This window comes from Electrona antarctica, assembly GCF_951216825.1.
Source record: "Electrona antarctica genome assembly, chromosome: 3".
Taxonomy (NCBI): domain Eukaryota; kingdom Metazoa; phylum Chordata; class Actinopteri; order Myctophiformes; family Myctophidae; genus Electrona; species Electrona antarctica.
This window is the reverse complement of record NC_136808.1, coordinates 7,918,153-7,943,944: the sequence shown is the minus strand read 5'-3', so window position 1 is coordinate 7,943,944 and position 25,792 is coordinate 7,918,153. Positions and strand designations below refer to the sequence as shown.

The 25,792-nt window shown below is 43.5% G+C and overlaps 1 protein-coding gene across 1 annotated transcript; it reads left to right on the top strand.

Annotated features, from left to right (window-relative positions):
• The first annotated feature begins 1,172 nt into the window (after window positions 1–1,172).
• Window positions 1,173–25,153, top strand: LOC306919931 (alanine aminotransferase 2-like). The gene is made up of 11 exons (XM_079496499.1): window positions 1,173–1,838; window positions 5,798–5,887; window positions 9,047–9,155; window positions 10,621–10,754; window positions 11,764–12,007; window positions 16,190–16,269; window positions 17,153–17,289; window positions 18,547–18,721; window positions 20,054–20,209; window positions 21,110–21,222; window positions 23,203–25,153. Exons 1-11 carry the CDS (start codon window positions 1,449–1,451, stop codon window positions 23,315–23,317), a joined length of 1,743 nt encoding a protein of 580 aa, XP_079352625.1. The 5' UTR covers window positions 1,173–1,448; the 3' UTR covers window positions 23,318–25,153.
• Window positions 25,154–25,792: the final 639 nt, after the last annotated feature.

Below are 25,792 nucleotides of genomic sequence, written 5' to 3'. Positions count from 1 at the left end.
GATTACTGCATGTTTTTTGTGAGGGTAGTAGGGGACACGGGGAGAACATGCAAACTCCACACAGAAAGGCCCTTTTGCCAACCCCACCTAGGGTATGGGCACTGATGGAGGAGAGAACACGACCCCAGCGCCCACAGTGTCCCCAGCTGGAATCGAACCCAGGACCTTTTAGCTGACCTTTTAGCAGTGGAGCGCTAACCCATACTGCTCGTGCTCACCTGGGTGCCGTCTACATTCCGGCTGTCACCCGTCAGTCTCCGGTGGTCACCAGACTATACCCGGTTGTCACATAGTCTATTCCTATGAGTCACTATAAATAGAATAACTATTTTTATTCTTATTGATAAAATAGGAATACAAATCTAAGTGACAAAAAAAGAAGATTAAAAAAAAATTGTCCAAAACTCACACAAATCGGTGCACATTATCTCTGGGTCTGGGGTTAGCTCTGGTCCATAGCGAACTCCTTCTAACTCTGGTCCAGATCCTCTGGGTCATATGATCAATATAGCTCTGAGCTCTGGTCCATAGCGTTAGAACGACTTCTCTCCAACACTATATGGACCAGAGCTATAGTGATCAAGCAGGTATAAGTTATGGGCATGCTGCATTTCTAAGTTTATATGATGATGATCACAACATGTTCTATTTCCAAAACAAAATGCATGCATTTGTTAATGGTGCATGGTTAATGGATTTTTTTTTTTTTTTTACAAGGGCCAGTTCCATTTCAGCTTTTAGGATTCATACGTTTTAACGGTTTTATATCTGTTGGTAGGGCATTCCACATTTTGGTGCCATATATCAGTAAAACTAATTTAACCCCTTGTTTGAGCCAAATCTGGGTTGAACGTGATTTGTGAAGCTCCCTGGAGTTTGATTTGATCAGGAGATTCGGACAAAACATGATTTATTATTAATAAAGGCTAGTTTGGCCGGAAATTAACTCCATATTATGCAGCATGCAGGTGGGTGCAGCATTCATATTCTATTTTATCTATTCTTGTGTTGGAATTTGAATTGTAGTCTTGAATTACATCCCTAATATAGCTGGGTGGTGTAGTTTGTGAACTGTCATTTTTGACTTACGATCTGCCACGCATAGAGGACCAAAAACCACATTACCCAGTATTCTTAGCGAGAGATAACTGTGAAGGAGGAGGAGGCGGTGATTTAACAAAAGCGAGGTGTTCAGCAGTGACTGTTCAGCTAGCGATGAGTGTGTGTGTGGATTTTATATCGCCAGACCAGACGACAATAGAGAAACCAATCTGTACAGGCTATACGGAATTTAACTAAATCAGATCGGGGAAATTCTGGACCTTTTTTTTTTAGACTCGAACGGTCGTGAGTGACCGTCGTTTTTTTTCTTCGTCGTTCTTCTCTCTGACTCACACACACCACAACACAAGCCCCAGTGCCGGCAGACAGGGAGGAGGAACCGAACCATGCATCGTCTTCAGCACCTGGCACGCCGCTCTCTGGCCGCAGGTGTCCGCGCCGCCGCCGGCGGTGGCCGCCAGCCTCCTCCTCCCCAGCCTCCTCCTCCAGCCCGGAGGTCCAGGTCGCTGGACGCAGCAGCAGGCTTGATGCCACCGGTCCTATCCGTGCGAGCCCAAACGCAAGGGCCAGTGGCGGAGCATCGCTACGGCGGCGGCGGCTCGAAGCGGTTCAGCACGGCCGAGGCGGCCGCCGCCGCGACGCCAGAGATCAGCGGCAAGATGCGGGAGAAGACGCTCACCATGGACACGCTGAACCCGCACGTGAAGGCTGTGGAGTACGCTGTGCGGGGCCCCATAGTCATCAAAGCCGGGGAAATCGAGAGGGACATTCAACAGGTGAATACACTCGATGCAAAAAAACAACAACAAACCCGATGTAAACCCCTCTATTCTTAGTGGAACAGTGGAACAACAGACCTCGGTTGCAACTGTATACGTACTTGTTTCCTTCTACACCGAATTTGTACACCATAAATAGTACATTATCGACTAAACGATCACATTTACGGTGAGCTTGCAGATCGGCTATTTCTGGCGAATGTCCCCCCCCCCCCCCAGCCAGGGGGCATTGGTTGGGTTCCAATTCGGTTGACGAGTAGCTATAAAGCGACACGACACGGGTTGACTGAGCTGGATGCTCTGTGGTATTATGATGACTGAGGTATCGGGAGTTGCATCATCCTCTGTTGCATCCTGGTTGGCAGCAGCACTCAGTCATGCATTAACATGACACCCCTGGGCCTGCACATGTATGGACTGGTTTAGTTGTGTTTTTAATAATCCTTACATGATGACACATCGTTAATTTGGAACCAGTTGCTGCTTGGTTCTTTCACGAGAGATGCCGTACCGTACGTGCGTGAGCATGGCAGCATGCCCCAGAAGTTATATTGGGAGGGTGTGTGTGTGTGTGTCCTTGTCCTTTCGCTCTGACCACCCCACCACTTTCACTTTTGGCAATATTAACATTAAACTCAAAAGTAGTTGGAGATAAAAGTGAGGGTGGAAAAGTGAGGACGCAAATTGTGATTGGCCAAGAATGACATGATGTATGTCTGATAAGAGCGCCCCTCATTTCACACAGGTGTGATTTTAGAATGGTTAGGCTGGCAGCCTGGCACACAGCTTAAATTCTCTAAGTTATTCATTTGAGCCTTAAGTTACTTCTACAGTTTCCTGTTTCCAATGGGAATCTGAACTCTTCTTTACTCCTGATGAGCACCTCCATCATGTCTTCACATAAATGCATTGAAACTGAATGTGACTCATATACACCAGTATGCACTATGCAGGGTTTCCTGCATACTGATATCCTGTAGTCTAGGTGACTACTAGTAGGCCTCCTACTAGAACCTAGACTCAGTGCCGTCGCTACCTATACTTGCAATACTTATAGCCTTGCTCTAGCCGCAATTTGCAACTCTAGATTTTTTTATAATGGGATGAATCTAGAGTTGCAATACCCTCCATTGACTCCCCACTCATCCAATTTGGTTTGTGATCTTAAACAACGTTAAACTCACCAACATTGCAGCTGTAGTCCAAGCTTGAATTATCCTCTTTCAATCTGCCGAGCTTGTTTTTCATACAAATCCCCCGTAGACATGTTATGAGCTACTTTCTGTCAAGACATCCTCTGCAGGTGATTCTTTTTCTAAGTGTTGCAGTTTGGAAGCACTCGTTTTTGTTAACGGGTCGCGCTGCTGCCTCCTGCATTATGTGCAAATTCAAAACAGGTGGTACGCTGGGCCGTTCAGTGACTTATGACGAGTGCTTCGACGAGCCTTGCTCTTATGTTTTAAATGTTCCCGTTCTTTTAGATGTTTTTAATGGTTTGTTGTTTCTTCTGCTTTTATTCATTTGCTGTAGCACTTTACATTCTGACGAATGTAAAGTGCGTTTCATCCATTATTATTATTATACGCACTGCGAGTAGGGCAACACGCCGAGGGGGGGGCAACAAAATGTGCCAAAAAGGGCCAAGCCGACCCTCAAAATAACAAATTTCTCCGCGGCTCCGCCGCTTAATAACGAGCGGCCGTGTGTGCGTCCTCAACAAACAGCAAAAATAGCCGAACTGGATGAGGAATAGCAGCGCTCTCGTTGGGATGGGGGGCAGCACCAATATCCTACGAGTAGGGCAACCAAATGGTCCGCTACGTCCCTGCCTAGACTGACTCTAGGTGCTGCTGACTGACTCTAGTGGGGCTGCTCAATAGCCTATATACATATGGACAAAATGTAATATCTCAGTTGTTATGCTTATATGCATTATGCATGCTTATATGCAGTATCTCAATAGCGATACAATGTGACTATGGGCTCACTCTTATTTTATATTTCAAGTATAGCAACAGTCAAAACATTCATTCCTCAACAGTCATTCCTCACAAAACAGAATATTGGTGGTCAGTTTGAGTTAGTTACGCTCCTATTTCAAACGTTTGATGTGTAGTCTTGACGGACCCTGATGTTCTGACCTATTGCACCTACGCCGTCTAGACTGAACTTGTCTGGCTACTGGCGGAATCCCTGGTATGAGCTGACGGTTGCCCTGACAGGACCAATGTGCACATGAACAGTAACAAAAACATGCTATTTGTGAGTCACTCGATAGTGATGTTTCTTGAGTTTTGCTTTAGTGGAATAATTATTTTGTTTCAGGTCAGCCTCCCTGACACAGAATGATCACGAGAGAGATTTGTGCAGTGGATTATGATCTGTAGTTCTCAAAGATTTAGGCTACTTTAGCTTTTATTATGAATGTAGTCAATAATCTTAAGTGGAGGTAATTAACACCCCGATCGCCCAGGACGAAGTCCACCGTCCTTTCAATTAGTAACGCCCAGGGTCCAGGACGAAGATTGATCAAAAAGACGGAGGTTATTGATATCAAAACCGATCACATCGCTCCACAGCCTGGGAGCGCCTGTTGTGCAACACTCGATGTTGCGCAACAGTGGGATGTCATCGAAAAATGTCCCCCCCCCCCCCCCCCGTTTAGCCGTTGAGACCGAAAATCTTAAAACGTTAACTCTTGAACTAAATCATAACGTCTAAGCAAAGATCATGTATTAGACGGCCCACCGTGGTCTTGTCGCTAGGTCGCGGTAGATTTAATCATACATCCCGTTGTTGTCGATCGCCTCTAGAGTGTTTTGGCTACATCTAGCTGCTACAGCCACATCCGGGATAACATCCGGTCCGTCGGTAAAAGTGCTCCACTGCTATAAATCGCCAAATCGCCAATCGGGCGATATGATTTAATGAATTATATAACCCCTGGCAATCGGGGTGTTAGAGACATTTATAGCAGTTTCATGATCACAGCTTTACAGCAGCCAAAGTCAGTCCAATCATCACACTAGGATGGGGTCAGCCCCAAATTCATATAATTTTGTGTCCTGCGCGGTGCCAGGAGTAAGTAAGTAAAGTTTATTTATAGAGCACCTTTCACAGACAATTACAGTCACAAAGTGCTTTAACAACAATACAATTAAAACAAGTCAATAAAACAAGTCAAGAACTAAATCACTAATAAAGTAAGACAAAATAGAAAAAGTAGAGTAAAAAATAAAGCAATCAACATTTAACCAGGCCGGCTATGGAAAGGCCTGTTTAAAAAGGTGAGTTTTCAACAGTCCTTTGAAAATGTCCACAGAATCCACAGTTCTTAGGTGGAGTGGGAGCTCATTCCATAGCCTAGGGGCAAAACCTGCAAAGGCTCGATCGCCTTTGGTTATTCTTTTTGTCTGAGGAACCTCCATCATGTCTTCACATAAATGCATTGAAACGGAATGTGACTCATATACACCAGTATGCACTATGCAGGGTTGTCTGCAGCAACCCTACTTGGGACTAAACAAATATTAGAAAGAAGAAAAAAACAAAAGTTTTTTTGTTTTTCTTCTTTGTAATTATTTGTTTAGTCCAACATATTGTGTTTGTTGTCATGATTTCTCACAACTCGAGTTGGCTTTGTACGACGCTTAAAAGGTCTTTAAATAAATACTTTTTGAAATGTCTATGGGACGACGCTCTATGGGCCACATGGCTCAGCAAGTTTTTAATAATGACCAGATTTCCATATTCTCTTTTTTGTTTAAATGTTCAGGTGATAAAAACCACCATAAAAAGTTATATGCTGTTATTCATGATCCCTGGGCTAAAACATGCTCATGCTCCCACCGATATGTTTGTTTCTGAGTAGGACTGTCAGCTAAAATCTGAATGTAAATATAAATAACGTGTATATAAATAAATGTAAATAATTGTTTATTGTCTCTTGTCTTCAGGGTGTGAAACATCCCTTCTCTGAGGTCATCAAGGCCAACATCGGAGATGCTCATGCCATGGGCCAGAAGCCAATCACCTTTCTCCGTCAGGTGAGGATAGACGGAATTCATTATTTAAACATCACGCATGTCTCTAGTGAGAAGCTTTGAGGATCAGCATATTCTGTACTTTTCCAAGCCATATAGTTTTATATAGAGACGTCACCGGATTTCTCCTCTCATCCACTTGCATTGAGTTGCTCACTCAGCACACCCAGCAACCTGGAGAATTCACATATGGCAGCTTTTACTCTGAAAGCCGGGGGCTTCCGTTCCGTACAAAAACCGGGAGGCATAATGTTGCTTGCTTACCTCGCTATGATTACGATCGAGTCTCTCTTAGAAGCGTTAATATTCCGGGCGGGAGGCATGTTGAAGTCAGAAATGAAGACGGAAGTATAGCCATCTGGTCAAAACCACGGAGAGCTCCCTAGATTACGCGTGGCGAGCCTTTCTTTCAGAGCGCTAAACGGGGAAGTGAATGGAGGCGAAAAGCAAGGAGTACATTGCAGAAGGATAGGCCAACCCAAAAGAAAAATCGATGCGTTTTGAGCTTGTAGAGCAGCTATTTTTGCTATATTTGAATTGAAAACCTGAATATTCTTTTGCTATTTTTGAATTGGAATCCTGAAAAGTAACATTTTTATTGAATTTCAAATGCATTTAGTTATAGTTAAGTTAACTTTATGAACTGTTAACATAACTACATTGGACACAAAAAGACAATAACATTTTAATACTAGTCATTTAATACTAGTCATGAAGTAATTCAAGCGGGTTTGCAATTGTAACAGCTGAAATCAATACTATATCAGTATTCTGATATTAACATGCGGGCCGCATTAAGTGAAGGTGGGGGCCGCATGTGGCCCCCGGGCCACCAGTTGCCCACCCCTGCTTTACAGGAAGGTAAGCTTTACAGGAAGGCATTGTTCATGAACTTGTTCACCCACACTTTTCCAGTTAGACCTGTTTGTCATGTACTATTAGCACTATTAGTACTATTTTCATTAAATTGATGGCATAGCCTAAAGCATGATAAAAGCTCAGCAGAAACAAAGTACAGTACACCAAAGTTCTCAGGCTATGTGCCTGTACTATACTACTGTACTATAGTACAAAGTCAATCTTTATTCATAGGCACACATCAAAAAAATGCTGTGGGCAACAGCACCTCGTACATAATTTATAAGGCAGAAATTCCTAGCATAAAATAATATAAAACAATGTGAAAAGGGTGCCATTTGTTCTTACGCCTTTGATGGCAATTGGATGATTTGAGGCATTTTGTTCCAAAAATGTGTTTTGCAAAAAATCCACCTGTTGGTGGCGCTATAACAGGCCAATGTGAAAAGGGTTGGATGCGTTCATATATAGCTGCGTTACTATAACCGGCTGTTCTGGATAATTTGGGGCAGAGGTTCATCGTTGGTATCTAGGGAGTGTGTGTGCAAAGTTTGGCATCGACACACACACGATCTGCAGCTTTGCATTCCTGGTGTAACCATTACGGACAGTACTGAAGATGACATGATGATGTATTTATTCTGTATCTCTGCATGTACTTTTCAGTTGATGATGATGGAATATATGATGACTCTGCTAGCATCGTACCGTAATGGTTACACCAGGAATGCTGTGTGTGTGTGTGTGTGTGTGTGTGTGTGTGTGTGTGTGTGTGTGTGTGTGTGTGTGTGTGTGTGTGTGTGTGTGTGTGTGTGTGTGTGTGTGTGTGTGTGTGTGTGTGTGTGTGTGTGTGTGTGTGTGTGTGTGTGTGTGTGTGTGTGTGTGTGTGTGTGTGTGTGTCTCTACTAATAACTCATGATCAATCAATCAAAACGCTCTCCTCCAACTGCTCTACAACTTTAGAACTCTCTGTAACCTCTCTGGATCATTGTACCTTCTCTAGTCTCCTGTTTGGCTTGTTCACACTCAAAGCACACTCCTTAGATGCCAACAATGAACAACAGTACAGTTGTTGAACAACGGCGGTTAAACACACGCTTTAATTTCTTATGTGTCGTCTGAGCTCTGCGGTATATAAGCCCTGTCATGAACAAAGTCAGTCGGGATTGGGATGTATTATTGAGAATTCGAGTGTCGACCAGATGGCCAAATTACTACCTTGCTGGTTGTTCCTCAGACAAAACTAATAACCAAAGGCGATTGAGTCTTTGCAGGTTTTGCCCCTAGGCTATGGAATGAGCTCCCCCTCCACCTAAGAACTGTGGATTCTGTGGACATTTTCAAAGGACTGTTGAAAACTCACCTTTTTAAACAGGCCTTTCCATAGCCGGCCTGGTTAAATGTTGATTGCTTTATTTTTACTCTACTTTTTCTATTTTGTCTTACTTTATTAGTGATTTAGTTCTTGACTTGTTTTATTGACTTGTTTTAATTTTATTGTTCTTTGTGACTGTAATTGTCTGTGAAAGGTGCTCTATAAATAAACTTTGCTTACTTACTTAATACCTGGATATTGCGACCGATGTGTGAAATTTGTGACATATGGAGATATATGGAGGTTTTCCCTTTTGTAGCGATCGGTTGTGTTTATGGATGGTCACTAAAAAGAGATTTCATAGATGTCTGTTCATCCTGGAAGTTGGCTTGTGTCTCTTCCAAACTACCGCAGTTTTCACTGGCTTCACTGCTGACAGAATGAACTTGAATCTGGGCTGAATGAATGACGAAGCAATGCAGATGCCATACTGAGTCAGTGGCACTGACTCAGTATGGCAGCCAAAATTAGAACGCTCACCCAAACCGTAACGTGACGTAGGCATGTAACTATTCACTCAACTCACGATACGATTCGTATCACGATATGAGGTTCACGATACGATTTCTTTTCTTTTTTTAAATTTTATATAATTTATCTTTCCCCCCCTGAGATTTTTTAATTTCAATGAATCGATTCATATCGTCGGGATTAATATCGATATATCGATATACGATATATCGTTACATGCCTAACGTGACGTATTCTAGTCTGGAGTGACGTCTGGACCAAGCCGAAACAAATGTATTCTGGCTCTATAACATGCATTGGCCTTTAGAATATTGGAGATGTATAGGAAGTTGGGAGCAAGACATTTAAGTTTTTGGCTGCTTTTGTTTGGCTTATACAAGAAGGCTACATTATAATTTTCTCTGCTGTGGGGCTGTGCGTTTTATTGAATATTACCTCCTGTCTGTTTGTCCATCTAGGTGGTGGCTCTTTGCTCCTACCCAGAGCTGCTGGGCAGCCCAGCTTTCCCTGAAGACGCCAAGGAGCGTGCTCGACGAATCCTGCAGGGTTGCGGAGGGCAGAGCCTCGGTGTGTGTGATTGAGTGAGAGACACAAGAACTTGATGTGTATAGAGCGTCGCAGTCCCGCCCCCTACCATGGACCAGGAAATGATTCTCCGTTCATTTTCCTCATAGACATTTCAGAAAGTATTTATTTAAAGACGTTTACGCCGCGGACAAAGCCAACTCGAGTCGTGACAAATCATGACAACAAACACAATTATTTTGTGTTTTTTTTGTTGTTTTTCTTCTTTGTAATTATTTGTTTGGTCCAAAATATTGTTTGTGTTGTCATGAGTTGTCACGACTCGAGTTGGCTTTGTCCGCGGCGTAACCGTCTTTAAATAAATACTTTTTTAAAAATGCATTGGGATTCATTTCCTGGTCCATGGTAGGGGGCGGGACTGCGACGCTCTATTGGCACGGCTCCTTTGTGTTTTGTGTGCAGTTTCTTTAGTTGATGCAACTTGTGCTTGCTTGAAATAACGCAACATTCCTGTTACGTCTACACACACTGTCTGTGTGTTTGTTAGCATCTGGCTGGAATGCAGCTAACTGGGTCAATGTGTAGGTTTGGGTGGGTAGATGGAATTGCTGACGGTGTGGGATACAATGCAGTGTGGCCCAGTGTGACCTTTTTGGACAAAATAACAGGATGGTCAGGGACAGGGTCAACATGGCTGAAGAACACAGCATTACTGGTGACACAACATGTTTGTGTCCAGTTGTGTTAAAAGAAAAGAAAGATGACCTGTGCATTTCCATGTTAACACCATTTTATTTCTGTGGTGGTTGTAGTTAGTTTGTGTGTAGTTGTGTACCTGTTCTTCTATTGAGAAATCTATATCCCATTGGTTGGGTTGGATCACTAGTAAGTGATTGACCAGACGTTTTGAAGTGAAAATGCAATGTATCCTCTGCTCAATGAGCTCACCCTTATCTCAGCAGTAGACTTTAATTTATGGGGTAATGATGAATTACAGCTGTAAGGCAGTATGGAAATGGTAAAGTACAATTTTTAAACGCCTCAATCTGGCCATTTTGACCTGATTCTACAAATGTCTTCTAAATCCTGACAGTTTTCTGAAAAAAAAACTATGTCAGTGGTTCTCAAACGGTTTCATGTCAAGGACCCCCAAAAATATATGTAATTGGCCGCCGACCCCCATCTGAAAACATGTTGTTCCAGGAACCCCCCAGAAGCAAAGATTTGAGTTAAACGTTTGCTCTGAAAGAATATTTATTCAAAGATTTGTGCCACATTTTCACGATTTTTTTTTCAAAAATAGCAGACCTACAAGCTCGTAGCGTGCCACTCGGTGGCACGCTATGAGCTTGTAGATCTGCTATTTTTCAATAGCTAAATTATAACAATGTTTAAAACACAAAGGGGTTCCCGCCCAAAATGGGTTAAATCAGAGTAAGTTACTATTTGTAATTTGGTAATAATGGAACATTGGCACATTGTTTGTTTTGTGTGTCCCTTAACGTAGGTTCGTACAGTGCCAGTCAGGGCGTGGAATGTATTCGTCGCGACATCGCTGCCTACATTGAGCAGAGGGACCAGGGGGTTCCAGCCGACTGGGACAGCATCTACCTCACTACAGGAGCCAGTGACGGCATTGTGGTAAATGCTCTGCATTTCTATTATGAACCCATTCATTCACACACAGATTGACAGGGTGGTCGGTCGGAGACTCGGAGCGGGTTGCCATGACACTTTACTCGGAACATTAATATTCCCCGGAGGATGAAACCTCCGTTTAGTTATAGTTATAGTCACCAATTTATTATTATTATTGTTTTTTACATAATCGGTAGTTAATTCTTTCAGCGCCATTGCCGTAGATGTAGGTCAATTGAAGCCTATTTTTTGATACAACGCTTACCGCCATTGCCGTTGATTAATGGCAATTGCGCTTTTATAGTGCATTCGATCGATCGAGCCATAATGCGGCTTACGTTAGCCGGTTAGCTAGCTATGTTGTTAGCACAGCACTGGATCGCCCATCTTAGATCGTCGTCGCCATAATAATCCATTCTATCTGTTTCTTTCAATCGCCTGTATCTCCTATTCCTTGTCCCAGATGGCATTTTGGTCAAAACAACGTTTCTTTGACGGCACAGAGCCGACGATGTGGAGCTCTCCAGTGCCCCGGTTTGGATTCATATTGTAAACAAGGCCTGTCCAGGCTCTGTTCAGCTTCCTAGGTTAATACTACTTCCGGTAGACTGGAAAATTGGAAATGTGGCTTTTCAAAATAAGAGCTCGACTGGAAAAAATGCTGGCGTGAATTAGATCCTAATTTTTCAATAAATGCTAGCGCTGTAAGTGTTAAACAACTAGTCGACTAGTAAACTAGGCAACTAGTCAACTAGTAAAAATTACTAGAAGTGAACGCCCTAGTGCGAACCAGCTGCTAGGCTTTTTGCGCAAAGGTCTATGTTCTATACATACTGTTCTATTGCTGCACAAATATGTGCTGCTGCTTTTCATAACCTCATGTACATACCTGTACAGTATATACTTTGCGGCATATTTGCGGCAACCACTGCAGTATGTTTTTATATTATTCCCTCTTCCCTCTAATCTCTCCCTCGTTTCCATCCGTCCTTTTTTTTTTAATGGCGCGCAGAGCATTCTGAGGCTGTTGGTGTCGGGTCAGGGTCGTTGCAGGACCGGCGTGCTGATCCCCATCCCCCAGTACCCGCTGTACTCTGCAGCGATAGCAGAAATGGACGCCGTGCAGGTCAGCTACTACCTGGACGAGGCCAACTGCTGGGCGATGGACGTGGCGGAGCTTCACAGAGCATACGAGGCCTCCAAGCAGCACTGCCAGCCCCGTGTCCTCTGCATTATCAACCCCGGAAACCCTACTGGTGGGCTCAATGTCACCGTCTGTCTGTCTGTATGTCTTAAGCACCATTTATACTTTGTCGCGTGACAGAGTCACGTGCCGAAAATAGATTACCTACGAGCGCGTGCTTGCTATTTTTCTGGCACATGACTTTTTAATCCGGCGTTAACTGCTCGATGTTGGAACTGGATCAATTGTATCCTTTCAATGCCTGACTTATTCCTCCCTGCATGGCATTGGGTCACCATTAACGATGCATCAACTTTAATAACTACTATATATATATATATATATATATATATATATATATATATATATATATATATATATACACACACATGACATCTGATCCTGTCGTTCCTGATTGGAACCCAGTATGTGGTTACACTGAGATCTTGGTACTCTTCCAGCAGCAGATTATGTAACCAGTCAGTTGAAGGTGATAGTAGTTTTGTCATGAATGATAAAACGGCTGTCTAGGAGTCAGACCAGTTCAAAGTGTTTGTAGCTTGTTGTGTTTTTTATTTTTTTTAACGGGGTGTAAATGTGGCACACCTGGTTTGAGACTGTTATTTGGCACTCCCCTCGTCATTGAGGGGAGTGTAAAAATGTCACGACAAAGTATGTTCTAGCACGAGCAGAACAAAAGCTCAAGGTTTAAGCACTGCCAGCAGGTTATACGCACAAAAGCTGGACAGCACCATTATTATTATTATTAGTGTTATTCAATATCAACATGGATAAAAGTAAAATAAGCATTCTTCAGGTGGGTTACGTGGGTATAGATAATCTATTTTGACATATCTATATAATATAGCCTACCGTATATGTGGTACTGTCGGTCTGATATTGTAATTTGTAAATATAAAATTGTCCAGATGGTATTGCTGCAGGGCATACTGTCTATATTCTGGGACAAAAAAAATCGGTGAAAATAGCCAATCTACAAATATGTCGCATTGCGATGCGTTGTTTGTAGTGAGTTTTTTGGTGAAGATAGTGTGGAAATGGAAGGGGACCTAGTGTAGACCGCTGGGGGAATCCAGTCAACTATAAGTACTGTTGAAGTGGTTTTAAGGCCTGTTCAAGGTCTCAAATGTCCTGCCTTACCATGGCACATGCGAAGATGGTAACTTGCTGGTACTTGACGTGTAGTCATGCAACTGTAGCACATTCTGATTGCTGGTGAATGTGGTCACTTATCATCATCATCGGTTTAAAGGCCGCTTTCCAGGCACCGCTGGGTTGGACGTGACTCTCGATATGGCTTTCTTCCACAGGGAACGGTCCATGGCCACCCCGTGATCGATGCCGAAGCGCTTTCATGTCAGCCAACACGGTCGTCTGCCATTTCTTCTTAGGCCGGCCACTGGGTCTTGTCCCCTCTAAGTTAATCGACATTACTTTCTTCACCCAATCGTTTTCTTCCTTCCTTATACTACGTGTCCGTACCATCGCAATCTGCCTCTCCTCACCACATCCACTATGGCCTCCACTCCCATTCTCTGTTTCAGCTATGCACTGGTCTTTCTGTCCCTCAGTGACACACATCCATCTGATCATCCTCATCTCTGCTTTGTTAAGCTTCTCTTCATGCGCCACCTTCAGGGCCCACACAAGCAGAGTACACTTGCCCTTTCATCTTCAGGGATGTGGCCTTGGATGTTAAAAATGGCATGAGTTCCCTGAACTTCTTCCAACCACTTCGCACCCTTGTGGTCACTGCTAGGTCCACACCATGACCTTTGACTTCTCCGCATTCAACCTTCATCCCTTTCACTTCCAGGCATGTCTTCCAGGCCGCTAGCCTCCTTGCTAGGTCTTCTCTGGTGTGAGCCATCAGTACCAGGTCATAAGCATAAAGCAGTTCCCATTGTAGTCGACCCCTAACTTCCCTCGATACCACATCCATCACAATAGCGAACAGTAATGGACTGAGTACTGATCCCTGATGCACTCCCACCCTCACTTCGAACCCATCACTGTCTCCGTTTCCTGTCCTGACTACTGTGCATGCTCTGCTGTAAAGAGTCATCACTACCTTGACCAGTCCCTCCTCCACTCCAGACTTCCTTAGGGCCCACCTCACCACCTCTCTTGGCACCCTATCGAAAGCTTTTTCTATGTCAACAAAAGCATAGTACAACCTCTTCCTCTTCTCTTGCATCTGTCGAGTGATAAAGATTGCATCTGTCGTACCTTTACCGGGCATGAAGCCAAACTGCATCTGATCCACCTCAACCTGTGTCCTCACCCTCCTTTCCAACACCCGCTCTAGCACTTCCATTCCATGCTCCAGCAGCTTTATTGCCCTGTATGACTCCAGTCTTGTGGAATGTTCCCCTCAGCCATGACACTGTTGCACAGGTCAGTCATCCACTGCACACCGACATCCCCTGCCGCCTTTAGCATCTCCGCCACCACTCCAGAAGGTTCAGCCGCCTTTCCCTCCTTCATGGCTTTCAGGGCTTTCACCACTTCTGTTGCCGTGATCGGGCACCCTCCACCTTGTCACATCCCACGTCTCCATCCCAGTCGTTCTCCACATTCAGCAGCCTCTCCATGTACGTTTGCCATACTTCCTTCACTCCTCTGCTGTCTGTCACGATGTTACCATCCTCATCCTTCACACAGCTTGCACCTGTCACATCACGCCTCTCCTTCAACCTTCTGCTTCGCTGTCTTGAAGAAGCTCTTTTGCCCTCTCTCGCTCTGCAGCTCACTTGCAAATTCTTTCCTCTTGGCCTCTTGGGCCTCCCATACTGCTGTTCGTGATGCCCTTTGCCTCTGCATATCGTACTCTGTCTGCCTCATCTCTAGATTTCTTCCATACCTCATGGCACCGCCTCTTCTCGTTCACTGCCTTTTCGCGCATGTCTCTCGCGCTTCGCCTCCTTGACCACTCACACTTACTTCGAGCAGGGCCTTCTTCATTGCCTGCCACTTGAGACCCACGTTGCCTGACTCCATCACTTCCTCCACTTCTTCAGCTCTCGATCTTCTCCCTAAACTCCTTTTCTATCTCTGCCTTCTGCAGCTTCCACACCTGCCGAAGTCTGGACGGTGCTAAGACATACACTCTTCTCTTCACTGGCATTCCGGACCATGACGCGTCTTCCTTTCTGACCATGATGTAATCTATTCTATTGTGCTCCTGCAGCCACCCGAACGGTATGTTACTAGTTTGGCTTCGTCCTTCTTGACAAGCGTGTTGCACACCACCAGCTCTAGTGCATCTCCGAACTCCAGAATCCTCTCTCCCTCCACATTCCGCATGCCATACCCCTGTCCACCATGGACTCCATCAAAGCCACCTGACTCCCTCCCCACATGTAAATTCAAGTCACCTCCAAGGATTATAGCCTCATCCTGCTGGGGGATTCCTGACAGTACCACGTTGACTTTGTCCCAGAACTCATCCTTATCGTCCACACATCGGCCAACTTGGGGGGCAAAGACTGAAATTACATTTGTCAGGCGCTTCCCAATAATCATCTTCACTAACGGTATCCGCTCATTTACCCTACTAACACTTAGCACTTGATCTATCCACTTTTCGGCGATAAGTACTCCCAGCGCCAGCTGTCCCTTCGTTACAGCCTTGCTAAAAGAACTTGTACCTTCTACCGATCGCACCTAGCATCCTTGCACTTCCACCCTTCCATCTTGATTCCTGAACACAGCAGACATCCAGCCGTTGTTGTATGATAACCACACCTAGGGGTCTATCAGAGTAATGTTAACTTAACTCCATAGACAAAACAGAAAAAGTACAATTTGTAGATGTATAAAAGTATGAGGTTCACAAGGAAATAGTGTTACATCCTTAACTCATCCACCGCTAAATGGCAGTAGCAATAGTTCAGCACAGGCCATCATAGATTTGTTCTATTTTTTGGGGGGGGGAAAAAGTCCCTTTTTTTAAAAAGAAGTCAAAAATGTCTATGACCTGGAGGCACTTTGTGAAAAATAAGTTAAATAAGTACTTGGCCTAGAATGAGTTAATAACCTACTCTTCATGTGACCACCGCGCTCTGACTTTAGGTGCGTTACCCGTTCAAATCATATCGAATAAAGAACGGTAAATGCAGTATTGGTGTGTGCGACCCATTACCGTTATTTATCCTTAATGACCTGTCTGTCATCTGTCTCCTTGTCTCATTCCCAAACTGTCTTCTTTCACCCTCACCTTTCCATTGTCTAGGTCAGGTGCAGAGTAGGAAATGCATGGAGGAGGTGCTCCACTTTGCCTACGAGGAGAACCTCTTTGTCATGTCGGATGAGGTAATGTCACTGCAAACACTTTTTTTTGTTTTTTTTTTGGCTTTCGCCTTTTTTCTTTGTATTGATAGAGCGATAGATGAAAGTAGGTCTTAGTCGAACCCGCGGCACACTGCCAGACTGGATTACCAGCCAAGGTGCCCAGACAGCTACGCCAGCCGCCCGGGGCCAACACTTTGCTTATTGAAGGAGAAAGACGAGTCCACCTTCAAAAAGGCTGTGTCAAACGAGAGCTACTGTATCAAGTTAAGACTCTGTAAATGCATGCATTCATTCAGTACATGCAACTGATCTCATTCAGGGAGATTCTGCCTTTAAACATACCGGTAATAATTATATCTTTATTTTTAAGATATCAAGATATCTTATATCTTGGTCATTGTCATGTTAAATCCTATGGAATTCTAATCTGTGATCAGAGGAACATTTTTCAGCACTTTAACCCATTTTGGGCGGGAACCCCTTTTTGGTGTTTTAACTAAGCATTATGTTATACTTTTAATAGCTATTGAAAAATAGCAGATCTACAAGCTCATAGCGCGCCACCGAGTGCCGCGCTATGAACTTGTAGGTCTGCTATTTTTGAAAAATCGTGAAAATGTGCCTCAAATCTTTGAATATATATTATTACATTTTTTTTAATTTCGACGTCTGGCCTAAATGGATTAATTTGTCTTTGCACTTCTTAATGAATTGATTGTAGTCTAGGAGGTGATCTACCGTAGGAAGAAAAGCTTGTACTGGGCGTAGCAATTAGCTGAAATGAAATGGCTAAAGCATAAATGTAAATATAGCACAATTACAGTTTTACCTGATATTTGCTTTATCTTATAGACGATAGACTTAGTTACTTTCTTCTAAACTGGTCGTGCGTGCGTGTGTTCAGGTGTACCAGGACAACGTGTATTCTCCAGACTGCCAGTTCCACTCGTTTAAGAAGGTTCTGTATGAGATGGGCCCCGAGTACTTCAACTCTGTCGAGCTGGCCTCGTTCCACTCTACCTCCAAAGGCTACACAGGAGAGTGAGTACACACACACACACACACACACACACACACACACACACACACACACACACACACACACACACACACACACACACACACACACACACACAATTTGTGACATAATGGATAAATTAAGCTTACATGCCATGATGCCAGCTGGGTTGAACTTTTCCTGCGGCATGAACAAAAATCCACACCTGTGTGAACACAAACCAAACTAGAAAAAGTGCCCCTCGGGGCACAGGTCTCCACCAGGTCAGGTTGTGGCCTCCTGGTGGCGCTATAATAGGCCAATGTGAAAAGGGTGCCATATTTTGTTCTTACACCATTGATTTGGATTGGATGATTTGAGGCATTTTGTTCCCAAATGTGTTTGCAAAAATCCACCTGTTGGTGGCGCTATAACAGGCCAAGGTGAAAAGGGTGGGATATATTCCTCAGCCTAGTAAGTCTGTGAAAGATTTCACGTAAATTGCACGCTGCGTTCATGATTTGAGGCTTTTTGTTTCAAAAGGGCCAATCCTGCAAACTTTGAAAGCCAATGTTAGCCAATTAGGATGGAATATGAAATATCGGACAGATCCATCTTGAACACATGACTATAGAGAGATAGTGTGTAACGATTTGTGGGATTTTTGGACAAAATCTGGAGTAATGTAAAAAAAAAAATCTCAAAGGTCGGCCTCCTGGTGGCGCTATAACAGGCCGTTCTGGGGCAGAGGTTCATCGTTGGGATCCAGGGAGTGTGTGCGCAAAATCAACCGGGTTAACGGTGCCGGAGATTAGCTGTTCACAGACGGACGGACAGACGGACGGACACGCGGACGGAGTGCAAAACATTCTCTCCCCATGCCTTCGGCCTGGTGGAGAAAATTAAGATCAAGTCCTGAAAAGAGATTTTCTTCCTTTGGTTCTCTCTCTATGCTATTAGCTGACTATCGGCATTAATTGAGAATGGTACAGTTTTGCAGGCTCAATCTCACCGTCTCGTGCACCTCAGGAATACAAACCTCGTGGCCCGACTGGGTTAACGGGTAGCTTGGAAGACTCTTGGAAGACATGGTTACACTCTAGAAAGAAAGAAAGAAAGAAAGCTAAACATAAATATTTATAAGGTTTATAACACAAGGATAATCTAATATGATTTATATAGCGCTTTTCTAGTCACTTTACAGAAATAAAAAAAACTTTATTAGGAAAAACTAGTTAGCAGAAAAGTTTGCCTAGTCAGTGACTCTTATCAGTGTGTCTATCTCAACCCTCTATTCTTAGGTGTGGTTTCCGTGGAGGCTACATGGAGGTGTTGAACCTGGACAGCGAGGTGAAGGCTCAGTTGGTAAAGATGCTGTCGGTGCGTCTGTGCCCCCCCGTCACTGGACAGGCTGCAATGGATGTCATCGCCAATCCCCCGAAACCCCATGAGCCCTCCTATGCACAGTTCATGAAGGTGTGTGTGTTTGAGAGAGAGGGAGATACTCTATATTCTTGTAAAGGCCAATGGTGAAGCTAACTTGCTGCAGTTTTTTCATTTATTCAAAATCAGTTTCATTGACCATCTACGTTTGCATGTGCAAGAAATGTATCTTACTAGTACTCGCAATACGACAAAACAAAGGAGAAAAAGTATACTCTAGTATAGAAATGGAAGGTATAAAACTAAATGGCTAAACAACACCTATGTGAAGTGTTTTTTATTCTCATGACCCCTTTGACTTCGTTTAGCCCACATTTATTTAATCAATAACATATTTATTTTCAGAATGTATTGTCTCCACTAGGCCGACGGCATGGGGAGAGAGTATGTTTTACACACAGTCATGTGTTTTAGGGCCCATTCATACTCCTATTTTACAGCTGTTTGGGCGCTGTAGAGCCGAAATGATTTCGGCTCGTCATAAATTTCCAGTAGCACCGAAGAGCCGACTTTAGGACGGTATACCCGCCCCACATTGTAGGCTCTACAGAGCCGAACCGACTTTTATTCGGCTTTAAAATAAGAGTATGAATCGGCCCCAAGACTGATCCATCCATCCTAATTGGCTAACATTGGTTTTCAAAGTTTGCAGGATTGGCCCGTTTAGGGAAAAAAAGCTGCAGTGTGCATCTTATGTGAAATCGTTCACAGACTTTCCTACTAGGCTGAAGAATATATCCAACCCTTTTTCACATTGACCTATTACAGCGCCACCAGGAGGCCACAACCTGACCTGCCCTGGTGGAGACCTGTGCCCCAGGGGGGCACTTTTTCTAGTTGGAGCTATATACGCTCCCTACCTATGTTGAATACACTTATTGTAAGTCGCTTTGGATAAAAGCGTCTGCTAAATGACTGTAATGTAATGTAATGTATACGCTGTTGAATGTGAGGTCCTTCTGTGTAGCAATATCTTGACAATTTTTTTCTACTCGGTCTGTGTCTCATAGGAGGGCTGTGGGCAGTTTAGAAACCGTCTTCCAGTGACATCGTCGATGGGGAATCCAAGCTAATAGAAACTGCAGGCTTTCTAGTCCTGAAAATTTGCAATGCGAAAATGGAAGCCATCGTTCTCACGATAAAAAAATCTTGTTTAAAAAAATAATCTGCCTAATGATGATGTCACTGGAAGACGGTTTCTAAACTGCCCACAGCCCTCCTATGAGACACAGACTGAGTAGAAAAAAATCGTGCCATTTTATAATGATTATTAGTGAGGACCTATTATATGAAGATAGGTTGAAAAGTGGTGAAGTGGTCCTTTAAGACTTAAATGAACACTGTGGATTTGACTGTGTTCTCCAGGAGAAGAGCATGGTGCTGGGCAGCCTGGCTGAGAGGGCCAAGATGACAGAGCAGACCCTCAACACGGTGCCTGGGATCCAATGCAATCCAGTGCAGGGAGCCATGTACGCATTCCCACAGATCTTCATTCCTCCACGAGCTGTCCAGAAGGCCAAGGTACTGTACGTGTCGAGAGAGAGAGATCTGCCATTTTTTTCCCTTTTTGCGCTAAATGCCCAAACCAGACATGCCAGGTTGAAAGTGGTTAACAGGGTATGAATGACCATATGGAAATATTTATGAAAGAAATATGACATTTATTTTTTTATTTCATCCAGCTGTTTTATACAGATGAATGGACAATTATGAAATCAGGCAATTGTGTAATAATTGTGGATCCCACTGCAGCTCTACGAAAGCCCTGCTGTGATTGGCCAGTAGTCGTTGTGATTGACAGTTCTTGTTTTTGCGACTATGCCTAACTACGCCTAACCCTAACCTCAGTAAAACTACACCTAAACTTAACCCTACCTCAGTAAAACTATGCCTGCCCGGGAGCCAATCAGACACATGGTAAGGCGGGTCTATCCCAGAGCCATAGAGTAAGACAGAGTTACGCAAACTCCGTTCACTTCATGGGGCTTCAGTCCAATGGCGGCTCTTCTACATAGACTTCTATTGGAATGGGGAGAACTGGAAGTTTACGGAATGCATTGGAGTCTATGGGCTTGCGCGAGTACATGAACCACGTGACCGGGCTGTTTTTCTGCCCCCTCAATATCGCAACTCTTCTATTAGATAGCTCTGGTCTATCCTAGAACATTGCTGGGATTAATAATCAGCGACATGTCTACTAGAGGTGATGTGGAGAGTGTAGGTGGAGTGCACCATCTAGTGGCTGAATGTTGTATAAACGTTTTATGATGTTGGCTAGGTAACTAATGGACACAATGTCAATCAGTCAAAGAGCATCAAGTACAGCACAACAAAGTTCTTAATTATTTGCTGAAACACTTAGGGAGCCTTGTTTTTAAAAGTGATAATCATTCATTTTTCTAATGTACTGTACATCTCTAGTCCCTAGGTATGGCTCCAGACATGTTGTACTGCCTGAGGCTGCTGGAGGAGACTGGCATATGCGTAGTTCCTGGGAGTGGCTTTGGCCAACGAGAGGGGACCTACCACTTTAGGTTAGACCACTCACTCACTCACCACTTTAGGTTAGACCACTCACTCTCTCTTTCATAGAGGGGACCTACCACTTTAGGTTAGACCAGGGGTTCTCAACGTTTTTGGCCGGGGACCCCCGGAAATGCTTTGGCAATGTCTCGGGACCCCCGCCGCGCCCCCTCCCGACCCCCAATATAAATTGACTGCTACAATAACCTTAATAATAGAGACAATACACCATAAATAAATACTGAAACCAAATATAATCATTAGGGAAGGTGTATGCATGTACTATGTGTACTATATGTAAACTCTTCATTTCCACTTTCCAGCCATTCAGTTGCAAAACATTTTTTTTAATTTGGGGACCCCCCAAAATAATTTAGCGACCCCCCCCCCCCCCCCCCCCCCCACAAGGGGTCGCGACCCACGGGTTGAGAACCCACTCACTCTCTTTCTTAGAGAGGGGACCTACCACTTGTCAGTCATTCGTAGTTCGTAGCTCGCCACTTGGTGGGGCGCTATGAGCTTGTAGATCTGCTATTTTTCAATAGCTAAAGCATAACATAATGCTAACACCAAAAGGGGTTCCCGCACAAAGTGGGTTAAAAAAAATCCTATCTTAATTAAAAAAAATCCTATAAATCCTAACAGTTTTCTGAAAAAGCTGTGTTTCTATATCAGTGGTTGAGAGAACATCCAAACGGGAAGCACGCACATCTCAAAACATGTTTACGGGTGCTGGTCAAAAATATACATACATACAGAAAGAAAGGTAGGATGTCCGTACACCGTTGTTAAGCTCCCAGTAGTTTATTAATACATGGTCGTGTGCACGCGCGTCGGCAAAATTCTGTTCAGTGTCTGCAATAATTGGCAGTCGCCATATATGGAGAAGTCGATGCTTTCTGTATCCTGAAGCACTTGTTGTAGAGTTTTCCAAGTTTGCGCATCCACTATTGTGTGTGTGTGTGTGTGTGTGTGTGTGTGTGTGTGTGTGTGTGTGTGTGTGTGTGTGTGTGTGTGTGTGTGTGTGTGTGTGTGATAAAACATGCAGCTCAACTGTTGAATAAAGGAGGGAATGTTTAATGTTACTCTATTCAATACATTACAGGTCTTAAATTGACTAATAAAGTAAACCTTTATTATTTTTCCAGTGAATATAATTTCTATTTTACATGATGTGAAGCGTGTAAGGGATTTTGAGTGTTGGACGTGTGAGCCAATGGACCAATGGAGTGTTTTTCATGCAAAAATAATACTGCAATGGATTCAGAATCATGAAAACCCCTAGTTTGACCCGTCACATGCTAGTTAAAGCATAATGAAATGTTGAAAATGTTGAATTATATAGGTTGTTTATGGTATGGTCATACATATAACTGGCATTAAGCTGCTGAATTGGAATAGTTAAAATATAAACTAGAGATGTAGGTATACAAACATTTTACGGTCGCCTTAGGTGGTACCAAAATCTGTCTCGGGCCCCTTGACTAACTAACTAACCCTAACATGAATAAGCTTAACCCATTCTGGGCGGGAACCCCTTTTGGTGTTAGCATTATGTTATGCTTTAGCTATTGAAAAATAGCAGATCTACAAGCTCATAGCACAGCACCGAGTGCCGCTCTACAAGCTTGTAGGTCTGCCATTTTTGAAAAATCGTGAAAATGTGACACAAATCTTTGAATATATATTCTTTCCCAGTGGACGTTTTTAACTCAAATCTTTGCTTCTGGGAGGCCCCTGGAACAACATATTTTCAGATGGGGGTCGGCGGCCAATTACATATAATTTTGGGGGTCCTTGACATGAAAATGTTTGAGAACGACATGAGGTTTTTCAGAAAACTGATTTAGAAGGCATTTGTAGAATCGTCTAAATGGGTAACCATGAAATACCAGTACACACAGTCCGTGCATATACAATAGTAATGACTTGAGATTCAGCCATAGAGACTGCCAAGTGTTTTAACTAGACGTATCTCTTCCTACTTCCAGGATGACCATTCTGCCGAGCGCAGAGAAGCTCCAAGTGCTACTGGAGAACGTGCGACGGTTCCACATCAGTTTCCTCGAGGAGTTCTCGGAGCAGCAGGAGGAGCCTCAGAGATGAGCTAGTGTACAGCCGAGTTTGGAGCAAAGCCACTTCAGAAATGAGTCTGTGAACAAAATGCTTTACTTTAAGACTTGTATGAACCGGCAGCAATGAATGCTGATAAGGCTTTTTTTTGTGTGTGTTCCCAAAGTGAAAACAGGTTTTGACTTGATTTACAGCAACACGGTGCCTTCCTAATCCTATCATATTCGATTTTAAACACTCAAATGATATAGGCGTACGTTGGGCCGAAACATTGAAGTCCCAAGGGATATGACTTAAAGCTACTGTACATTCAGAAGATCACAACTAAACTACACATGAACTTCTTACTGTAAATATAGTATGTGTGGTCAATTTGGTCGTTCCAGTGTGCACCTACTGTACATACATAGATACATACGTGGCATTGGTTTTCTTCACATACAGATATGTACTGTATCTACTGGTTACAAGCACTAGGTTACTATAGAGGGTATGCGCGTGACATCATCGTACCTGGACGTTATGCGGGAACGCCCACTGAGTGGCAAAAAACTACTTTCTGGCCTTGACAGCCCATTCATCCAAACGGAAAAGTCCTGACTGATTGCATTAAACAATGTTAAATTCACCAACATTGCAGCTGTACGAAAAGCTTGAATTATACTCTTTCTATCTGCAAAGTTTTTGTTTCATAAAAATCCACCATAGAAACGTTATGAGCTACTTTCTGTCAAGAAATGCCCTGCGTTTGATTATTTTTGTCAGAGTGTCAGAGTTTGGAAGTGCTTGTTTTCAATAACACAACATTTTGCTGCCTCCTGCATTATGTGACATTTAGAAACGGGTGGTACGCAGGACGGTTGAGTGATTTCCAACGAGCGCTTCCAATTCCAACACTCCATGCTGCTCAATGTTTTGCCACTCAGTCTAGATGAGGGGGGCGTGTCCTGATGGGAAAATCATGCATGTGCATACTCTCTATTATCTGTCCTCTCCATTTGGAATTAACTAGTTAACTAGTCAAACATGCCTACTCTTTATTTAGGTGAAAATGTGTTTTGTCATATGACACAGTAGTTCAAGGAAGTATCAATTAGCCTTAATTGTCTGTTTAACAGTGTCAAGTTTGTTTGGCTGGTGAAGAGAGGGCTCTACGCATTAGTCGTATTTCCAGTACATGTGTAAGTGTAATTGTATTGCAGTTCCTGTTTAAATGATCGAAGGATGACAGCAGGTTGTGATTATTTGTGAAAGTTAAGCCCTTTAGGCAATTTACATTTCAAATGGAGTAGTTGATGCCATTGATTAAGACAAAAACACAGTACCTCTTTGCTTTCTGGGTGTATGGATGGACAGGACACTTATTGTTGAAATATAGTTTACATACAGTCTCAAGTCTGACGCCTTTGAAAGGTTAGTGATGGCTACTTTCCTGGTCAAAGTGGTTTGGCCAAAGGTTTGGCTGCTCCAGTCTTCTGAGACTTGAGAGTGCCTCAACTCTGACCTCTTTTGATGGTTTAGTGATGGCTACTTTGGCTTTCTGGCTCAAAGTGTTTTACTGAGGGCATCCTCCCTGTATCAGGAGGGCTGGTATTATATGAATTATACTAGACTATGGAGCCAGTTAATCAGATGTGTGTGTGTGTACAGTGATATCAAGCTGTATAGAAATTTGACAACTTCTCGTTCTCGTGAAATGGTAGCACGGTGCAGTTTTGAGAGACGTTGATTCAAAGTGTAGTTCATAAGTCCTAATTTTACAATCCTTGAATCCGTGTTTCTTGTCTGGCTTGGGCAGTTACGTTACAATAAAGCAAAGACTTAGGTAAGGTTATTATTGGTATGAAAGCTTTTTATTAGTGTTTTTAGTTTGAGCAACATCTGATGATTTGTTGAATGTTGTATTGTTCCCCCGCCAACACACCTATTGTGTTGTCAGAGCCTGTGTCGTTTGATGAGTGTCATCACAGAAAATAGCCCATCTACAAGCTCACAATTAACGAGTCACGCTATAACGCATTATGATGAGCTTGTAGATCCAGCTATAGTACATAGCTTAGAACTAAAGTATAAATGAGTCCTGCTTTTCATCCTCACTTCAGATCCCTCACAACCACCACCCTGGGCAAGACCTACACTGTAGAGGCTATCATTTGTTTGGGCGGAAATTGCGGGATTTTAGCGGAAGTATCGCTCAAAGGAAATGACGTTGATGCTTTTACAAATCAGTTTACATTCTCTGCGAATGAAACAAGTGTTGCGATTGGTCGGGAAAATATCGTATCCGGGAGGGGAATACATCTGACGGATGTTCCGTACGATTCATCCGCCGATAGCTTCTCTGCCTTACGTTGTGACCAGGCTTTTCTTTTCGCAGATAAGTAAGCCTATGGGACCGAGGCTACACAACCACAGGGTGTGGTGTTCATGAAACTGATTTTATTTGCCCTCATCATTGAGGCGCAAACAGTTGTTGTTGTTTGGTTGGTGGGAGGGGGGTGTAACACT

Coding starts and splice junctions, on each gene's coding strand:
- LOC306919931 (XM_079496499.1), top strand. CDS start 1,449: ATGCATCGTCTTCAGCACCTGGCACGCCGCTCTCTGGCCGCAGGTGTC. Junction 5,888..9,046: donor CAATCACCTTTCTCCGTCAG/GTGAGGATAGAC, acceptor TTGTCCATCTAG/GTGGTGGCTCTTTGCTCCTA. Junction 12,008..16,189: donor CAACCCCGGAAACCCTACTG/GTGGGCTCAATG, acceptor TCCATTGTCTAG/GTCAGGTGCAGAGTAGGAAA.